This window comes from Stigmatopora argus, chromosome 3 (genome assembly GCF_051989625.1).
Source record: "Stigmatopora argus isolate UIUO_Sarg chromosome 3, RoL_Sarg_1.0, whole genome shotgun sequence".
In the NCBI taxonomy this organism is placed as follows: Eukaryota; Metazoa; Chordata; class Actinopteri; order Syngnathiformes; family Syngnathidae; genus Stigmatopora; species Stigmatopora argus.
The window spans coordinates 3,732,757-3,742,099 of record NC_135389.1 but is presented as its reverse complement, the minus strand read 5'-3'; the positions used below and the strand labels follow the sequence as shown (position 1 = coordinate 3,742,099).

General features: G+C 39.8%; 1 protein-coding gene across 1 annotated transcript; it reads left to right on the top strand.

The window, feature by feature from the left end:
- Positions 1–1,447: 1,447 nt before the first annotated feature.
- tmem170a (transmembrane protein 170A) lies at positions 1,448–7,773 on the top strand. Its single transcript, XM_077596941.1, has 3 exons — positions 1,448–2,856; positions 3,871–4,041; positions 4,621–7,773. Exons 1-3 carry the CDS (start codon positions 2,745–2,747, stop codon positions 4,749–4,751), a joined length of 414 nt encoding a protein of 137 aa, XP_077453067.1. The 5' UTR covers positions 1,448–2,744; the 3' UTR covers positions 4,752–7,773.
- The last annotated feature ends 1,570 nt before the right edge of the window (positions 7,774–9,343 follow it).

Below are 9,343 nucleotides of genomic sequence, written 5' to 3'. Positions count from 1 at the left end.
TGAACTGGCACGTCTTTACTGTCCCTCTGATGATCTCGTACTGGCCTCAGATGACAAGTACTCAACCGCCAACTTCCAGTTCTTCTTAAACAGCAACACCTCCTCTCACTGCCATCGGCCTGGTTTTGTGGGGGAATTTAGCTGGCTCAGAATTCAGTGAGCAGGTCATGGACACTGGACATCTGAACAGCAATCCCAGCGGTGCCTCCAAAATGTTACACCCTGCATTCGATCTTGACACACAGGGGGAAATAATCAGAACAGCGAGATGTTGTTGTTAGTTCAATCCAACTTTTACTGTCATTATTAACACAAAAACCCATAACATACAATTAAACCCATATATATACATTATCAACACGTTAGAACCCAAAACATAATGTACAATTACCCCTATATATATAAATATATATATTATCAACACTTTAGAACCCAAAACACAATGCACACACACTCGTTCAACACACGGTCATAACTTGTTATATCTTTTCCTTTTACAACTTGTAGTAGTCCTACTATTATTCAACAGGGCAAACAATGCAATATCAATAATATAAAATCCTTTCTATGACCGTTATAGACACTGTCAACGATAATGGTGGCCGAAGGTAGCGTGCTAAATGCTATTCCATGTGCGTGACCCGAGACTCTCACATTCACGCCCGTAATTCAAACGTAAATAAACATTAATAACCATTATCTCCTTTCTCACACGCTTAACAGTGTATATTACAAACCCCAAACTCAAACAGCCTTTTAAACAAACAGCATACCTTGACACACAGGGGGAAATAATCAGAACAGCGAGATGTTGTTGTTACTTCAATCCAAACTTTTACTGTAATGATTCAGCACACCTCCCGTGCCTCAAGCTATTTGCTAAGACATCAATAATCGAATACCGATCTACTTTAACATGCCCCACACTTGCCATGTGGATCCAAGGATCACCAATCGAACACCGATACACACATTCAATCCAAACTCGTCATAGCTTCTTTACATGCAATCGTTAATAAATCAAACACTCTAGCATGTCACACTAACTACTTGCGCCACTGTCGCCCAATAAGTGTAATAATTTAAAAAAGATTGAGAATGAATCCTCTATTTGTGACCAAACCCAACACCAAAAGTACAGTGGTACCTCGACATACGAGCGTAATCCGTTCCGAGACTTAGATCGTATGACGAGGTTCTCGTAACTCGAGCGGACGTTTCCCATTGAAATGAATGAAAAAAAATTAATTCGTTCCAACTCTCTGAAACAAAACCAAAAACAGGATATTGGATTGGAAAAATGTTTTATTTCTTCTCATTCCCCATATATTAACAAAGTAACACATAACTAGTGGTTTAATAGAAATAAAGTGTTTAATCTAACTAAAATTGGGCAGATTTCGCCGAGGGGAGAGGGGTACAAAAGGGGCGGGGGGCTTCGTTTTTTTTCCCCACACAACGCACTCGTAAACGGAACAAACACTCCACCCTCACGTTCGCTGTCGATGGGCTGTTTGCTGCCGTACTGTTCCCTTCAAAATATTCCGAAAATGATGCACACACATGTCCTCACAATCGGATAAAGCACGACCACTTGCCAACGAGCAGCAGTCTTTTATCAGCGATCGCTCCGCTGCTCATGAGAGCTTCGGGGGCGCTGGTTAGCGGCTCCCTTTTAGCTTGTAGCATCTGTGTTCACATCCGCTTTGAACGGCGCCTATGATAGAGTTGCTACCGGGGATGCTGTTGCGAGCCAGTGCCCCTGATGTTCTTATGAGCAGCCAACGAGAAGTAATATAATACTCCTCGTATTAGATAAAAATAACAGGAAATGCAGCAGCTGAGTTTACCCACATATTGATTGTGGGTAACGTTTTATTCTGAGAAAGAGTGCCATTGCCTGTCGGCGTTGTGTGCACGAGTATACTTCATTTCCCAGAAAGCCCTCTTTTTCCCGCGCATGCGCGTTGTGCGTTTCCTGGTCTGAATAACTCATCCGGTGCTTGTAAATATTGTTATACACGAAAGAAATGCAAAAAAAAAAAATGCCATGGCCACCTGGCTTGGTCGCATCACGAAATTTTGACCGCATCACGGGCGAATTATTCGATCGAAATTTCCCTCGTAAGACGAGCATTTTGTATGACGAGGTACCACTGTATTCATAAAATTTAGGAAAGAAAAAAGTAGGATGTAATTAACTTATACTTTTTTTTGGTTAAGACAATCACTCCAATCAAAAAAGTTAACTTAAATGATCAATGTATGAACAAAGCGTCCAATATATTCAAAAAAAAAAAAAACCCGTTGTGCCATGTTTTGGGAGAATTGTATGACCACTGACGTTTTACCTGGCATTGAGCAGGGCATACAAGTAAACAGATTGAGGGCATGGGACTCAATTGCAAGCAGGTCAAAGAGTCTTTCTTCCCCACATATAGACACTAAATATTAGGGGGTGGGCAATAAGTATAGGAAAAAAACAATATTGACAAAAGCCGAAGTTTTCTCAGAATCAACACCAGCAATGGGATCAAAAATATTTGACAACACTCGCATATATTCATACTCCCAACAGTAGGTGGCAGTAATATGCAAATATGGTTGCTCACGTACCATAACGCGAAGAAGCCGAATGCGAAGATGGAAATGGTGAAGAAAAACAAAAATAAAAGTTGAACTCGGCCAGTAAAACGCAATTTCTTCTATTTAACATTTTAAACTTCAGAAGATCCTCGTGAAACATGGACCAAGCTAGAGGAAATGACATTTTCCAGCAAATACTTGGTATTAATTTAGTGCCAAGAATAAATAGCACACACCGATTCAACGACACATCTCTTGCTGATTTCTCAGGTAGGTTAATAATATGTGTGTATACGCCAGTGCTTATATAAATGATTCTTGTTTAAATCAAGGTTTTCCTATCCAGTACTTTATAAAACGACTTGAGAGGTCATTCAACTTGCGCTGCTGTCCAGTAGATAACATTATTAGCAGCATTTCCACACAAATTGGACATCGATGTTCTAAAGTTGATACGCAGTCGTTCCTCAAACACAATATCATATGAAATCTCAAGACAAACAAGTTATTGTACATCTTTGCTAACATAACGAAGAAAACTACGCGTTCGCACCCTTTGAAATTAAAGGGAAAGTAACTAGTAATTACTAGTTTGGTAAAGATTGGCGTAGTAAACTACAGAAAATTCGTAGTATTTGGCAGCTTTGCAATTGGCTGCAAAGCCTCGTTGCTTCATAAAGCTTCATTTGGGCAATACTAGATATTCTATGGTTGAGAAAAATTCCTGATCTGGATATTTAGGTCGCATGACACTCATTAGGGCGGCCCGAGTGGTTAGCGAGTCAGCCTCACAGTGGGGGACCTGGGTTCAAATCCAGATCGGTCCACCTGTGTGGAGTTTGCATGTTCTCGCTGGGCCTGCATGGTTTTTTTCCGGGTACTCTGGTTTCCTCCCACATTCCAAAGACATGCATGATAGGCTGATTGGACACTAAAAAATTCCCCTAGGTATGTGTGAGCGTGGATGGTTGTTTGTCTACTTCTGTCCTGCGATTGGCTGCCCACCAATTCAGGGTGTCCCCCGCTTCTGGCCCAAAGTCAGATGGGATAGGCTCCAGCACCCCCCGTGACCCTAATGAGGATAAAACGGTTCAGAAAATGAGATGGGAGATGACACTCACTACACAAAACAATTACAATTCCTTAGGGTGCCATTTTGAGCTCAGGTGTCACTTCTTACCATCACCTAATTAGAGTCGTCACCCGCAGAGATATTACAATATTCTTGAGATGTTCACACTGGCACAGCATTAACAGCTTATTTGAATATGATTGTGTTTCCAGAGATGTGGTATGGTGTTTTTCTATGGGCGGCCGTCTCATCTCTGATCTTCCACCTGCCTGCATCTTTGCTATCGTTTGTTGCACTTAGACAGCACAAAATGGCCCGATTCGTGCCCATCGCCATCCTTTTAATGGGCATCGTTGGACCTGTAGGTGGTGGTGTACTAACCAGTGAGTTTCAGATTTTTGGGGTATTTTTATTTTATGTTGGTAGTCAATGCTTTCTGTCTGTAACATGAATTAAAACTATGGTTTCAGTGTCTTTATGTACCATTTTTTCTGGTTTACATAAGTTAATTCCTAGTGTTTTATTGTTTTGTAGTCAAGCATCACTTACCGTATTTTCATGACTATAAGGCGCACTTAAGTCTTAAATTTTCTCCAAAATAGACAGGGTGCCTTATAATCCAGTGTGCTTTATATATGGAAAAAAAATAAAATGTGTCATTCATTGAGGGTGCGCCTTATAGTCGTGAAAATACGGTAGTTATGTTTAATCACTTGAATAAAATATTGTCAAATCAATCAAGATACATTTGTATAGCTCCTTTTAACAGAAAAATGTTGAAGATAGTGCCTCCCAGAATAAAATAAAAATAAAAAAATCAAGTAAGCATAAATGGCCTCTTGAAAGCTAAGTGCAGAATGTGAGCATGAGAAAATGAGTTTTAAGATGTGATTTAAGACTAGTCAGCTGAGCATAATCCCAAGCAAGCGTTTTAAATTTGTTTTCGCTTCTGTTTCATGCAGGTGCAGCCATAGCAGGAGTTTACAAGGCAGCTGGGAAGAAAATGATCTCTTTGCAAGCTTTATTTTTTGGTGTTGGACAGTCCTTCCTGATCCTTGTTATTTCATTCCTTCGAGTGCTTGCCACACTTTAGCGGCAAGATGCAACTGGCTTCATCACTAGTCACAACATGCTGTGGCTCGGACAAATTGAGACGAGTCGAATTGTTATGTGATTTCATTTCCTGCTACTGGCGTAGTTCAAGGGTTGAATTTCTGCTGCTTAAACAACACGGAGTGAACATGGGTGAAAAAAATAAATATGCAGCAGTATCCTGCTAGTGTGGATGGCTTGGATGGCTGCCTTTCATTTGCGTAGCAGCAGTTGTGATCTTGAGTCATTCAGGAACTATTGAAAACACTTCATTGTTTCCAGTTTTTATCTCATCTCATTTATCCTCACTAGGGTCATGGGAGTTGCAGGAGCCTATTTCAGCTGACTTCGGGTCAGAGGGACACCCTGAATTGGTGGCCAGCCAATCGCAGGGAACAAGGAGACAAACCACCATTCATGCTCACACTCATACCTAGGGGAAATTTAGAGTGTCCAATCAGCCTACCATGCACGTCTTTGGATTGTGGGAGGAAACCGTAGTACCCGGAGAAAACCCATGCAGGCCTGGTGAGAACATGCAAACTCCACACAGAAAGGTCCAAACCTGGATTTGAACCCAGGTCCCCCCACTGTGAGGACACGACACGCTAACCACTCAGCCGCCAGGCCGCCCTCCAGTTTTTATGTTTGTCATATTACAAATTCTATTAAATACATTTCTTGCCTAGAAATTCTACTCAATAATCCATAGTGACAATGTAATTTATTTTCCTAATTGATATAAAATAAGCAAGAAACTAGAAACCACATGAAGTAGTCACACCTTTTGTGAATTTAGTTTGTACCCAGTTGACGGCATGTCAGAATGTAAACGACGAGCATGAGGTCAAGGGAATTTTCTGCAGACATGATTGTCTTGAAGCACAAATCTGGGTACAGATACAGAAATCCTTATGCTGATTTAAAGCTTCCAATTAGCACAGTACGACAGTTACTCTGTCAGCTCCAGTGTTCTTCTGTCTGGAGAGAAGAACCTTACTAGAAGGAAAATTATCTTTGCAACTCTGCCGATAAGGCTTGTGTGGCCAGACAAAAAACACTCTGGTAAAAAAAAAACGTGCCAAAAAGCATCGAAAGGATGTCAGACAATGAGAAACAAAAAACAGGCATTGCTCATCAGATTGCAGCCAAATTAGGATAAAGAGGAGTAAATTGAATATAGCACTGTACAGAGACATCCTGGATTAAAAATTTCTCCAACGTGATCTTGACCTTAGATTGGTGCAACAGTTCAGTTTTCAGCAAAACAAAGATCTAATTCATAAATTCAAGATCTTAGATCTAATCTAAATTAGAGTTTAGAGGATTAGATTAGATTTAGAGGTTTCAGAAACACTCCGTGAACGTCCTGAAGTGGCCCAACTAGAGTCCAGACTTGAATCCAGTTGAAAATAAATTTGAAAGGGGCCGTGCACAGGTGTCACCCATCCAATTTGATAAAGAGTTTGACAAGAATTGGGCAAATGTGCTAAATTTGTGGCATCATATTAGAAAAAAGATTGAGATTTTTATTGCTACCATAGATGTTTTAAAGTTTAGGTAAAGAGAATGAATGTATACATCGTTTCTCAGTTTAAAAAATAAATAAAAATTGGTAACTCAAAACTTATTTCACATTGTTTGGAATTTTTAGGCAAGAAATTAATAACATTTCTAGTGACAATAAAATGTAAAAATAGTTAAGTGTCTTAATTTCGGAATGCACTATCATTGGTGTAATTGTGACTGGTAATCATATCACCCCAAAAAAGTTTATAAATACTCGATGACATCGAGTACCTGTTATTTTTCTTGCTGTCTACCATTTCTTCTGTGACATCTACTGTGTATGCAACAGGATTAGTCAGGAGATCTCTACACAAAATTTCAGCCAGCGGGCCAGCCGAGGCCAGTTTCCCAGTTGTTTTGGGGTCTGCTGGAAATTCAGAAAATATTGAATATAGCCCAGACAAAAAGCTTATTCAGGCAAATTTGTTTCACTTCTCAGTTTTAACACTAGATAGAGCAAGTCACTTAAACTGTCCACCTCTCCATTAGTTTAGGAGTAAAAACTGATATGTTTCAATCAATATAGGAAACTAGAATATGAGTAAATGGCTTTAAAAATATATACATTTATATAAAAATCAAATCAGCGGGTCACTGATGGTGTAGTGCAGGGGTCGGCAAATAATTTCACTAAGGGCCGCAGTGGTTGCAGGTTTTCGTTCCAACCCATAAGAGGAAACATTTCCACCAATCTTAGATATACAATCAATGGATTGCAGTCAGGTGCTTCATGTTTCAGCAGAAATCGAATTGGTTTAACTGTCTGTGTTGGATCGGCTGGAACAAAAACCTGCACCCACAGCGGCCCTCGAGGACCGGAATGCCCACCCCTGGTTTAGTGGTTCATTTACCTGGCTGGTGCGGGCAGCATGAGATCTCTGCTTGTCCACTTCGACTGACTGATGTCCAGTCTAGGTTGTAGTCTACCATTCACTCGAAATCAGCTGGGATAGGCTCCAGCAACCCAGTGTGATAGACTGAGATTTGTTGGTTGTATTTTGAAGATTTTTTTCTGTTAGCTCTATTTTTGGACAGTCTTACGTTGCTCTCCAAAGTTTATTTCAGTGATCTAATATTTATGTTTCACTGCCATTGGCCGTCATTCAGTGTCAGCCCCCAGTCAAATTGGACTGAATGGCTATTGTTGTAAATGGCATCCATTCATTCATTCATTTTCTAAACCACTTATCCTCACAAGGGCTGCGGGGGTGCTGGAGCCTATCCCAAGGAACTATGGGCACCAGGCAGGGGATGCCGTAAATTGGTGGCCAGCCAATCGCAGGGCACAAGGAGACGGACAACCGTTCACACTCATACTTGGGGGCAATTTAGTGTGCAATGGCTCCAGCCTCCAATGGGTAAATATTTCAAGTAAAATTTAAAACAATTTTTTATTTTATTTTTTTAAACCCAATTCCCACCTTAGTTTAACAAAATAAAGTGGTAGATTTCAAGTTGGTCCTTTGATTTACTTATTTTTCCTACACTTGGAAATCCCTGTTCTATAGCAACATTTGATTTGAATAACATCTCTTAATGGGAGGTTGTCAAAAACTCTGAATGATGTACAGTACAACCTTCCTATAACCAAGTATTACTTTTAGTACGGGCACATTTACCGTATTTTCTCGCATATAAGCCGTATTTTTAACTAAGAAAATGATGACGGAATCAAGGGTAGGGCTTATATATGCACAAATGAGACTTGACATGCACAAAAGTGCAAGGTAACAAAGACGACCAAACGCCACAATGCAAGACAATGCGGCCGATACAGTCATTTATTTTATAATACAGAAAAGATAAATAGAACAAAATGTATTTTGACGTTTGAATGAAATTCAAGAGGGAAAAAAAATGTATCTTGCATAAAACGTGGAAAAAAACTCACTTGTGCCTGCCATTGCTCGCTGAGGGCACCGCCATCTTACCTTTTCCTGGTAGATAAACGTGCTCTGACTGCCCAGACGCGAGTAGCCTTGATACTTGTGTTCGTAGTATTTACCATTTCAGCACATCCCAATAGTTGTTAAGGCTAATCGAAGGTCTTGTGCTCGATCATTAAAATACGTACGGGATGAATAAAGTTTAATCTAATCTACCTATGTAGTGTGTATCTCTTGCTATTATTGCATCCAGAGACTTGTTGATTAGGGATGCTATGACAAACTAGACTGCTACGGACACTTCCTGGTCGTACTGCTCACGTGACTTCCTTTTTTAATTCGTCCACTTGCAGGCAACACCCTTTCGGAACATTCAATGGAATGTGCAATCCAGCAGACGACCCTTTCGATTCATCCAGTATCTCAGAAATACCACGTGTGATGATTTTCCCTTCTAAGTAACACATTTGTACTCCCTAAAACCATGAATACGGAGGTGAAAAATGTGAATCAGGGGGCCTCATACGAGAGAAATTGTAAAATTCAACAATTTTAAGGGTAGGTCTTATACGCAGAGGGGGTCAGGAAATCAAAGACACAAGAAACGATAATGTACCATTACCGTAGAATTTGGGTCCAAAAGCGCTATATGGTGAGCCATCTCGACTAAAATCTAGACCTGAACAAAATATAAATTACTTAATTGCACCTGTTTTAAATGTGATTCCCTTTTTTGAATCATTAAGTACACTTTATTTTTCTTATATTGAAATATGGTGCCAATTTTCCAACTGCAGTATTAAAACAACAGCTTAACTGCTTGGCTGCCATTGACAATACTAGAGATCTAATCCATTTTGACAGTGAGGGTGAAGAAATTAATTCTTTCACCCTTCCCAGTAAACTTGGAGTGACTGAATCATGAGCATTCACAGACAGTCCTCCCAGTTTAAATAAATTTGATGTCTATCATCACTGGCAGGCAATGAGTTAAAAAGAACAATTTGCCTACTTTGTCACTGTATATCATTGTTGCTTGTATATAGTGTTATAGGAGAGTCAAGTATTACAGTATTTCAAGTACAATATAATCTTAATATGACTTTTAAAACATTATTTAATACATCCACCCCAAAAA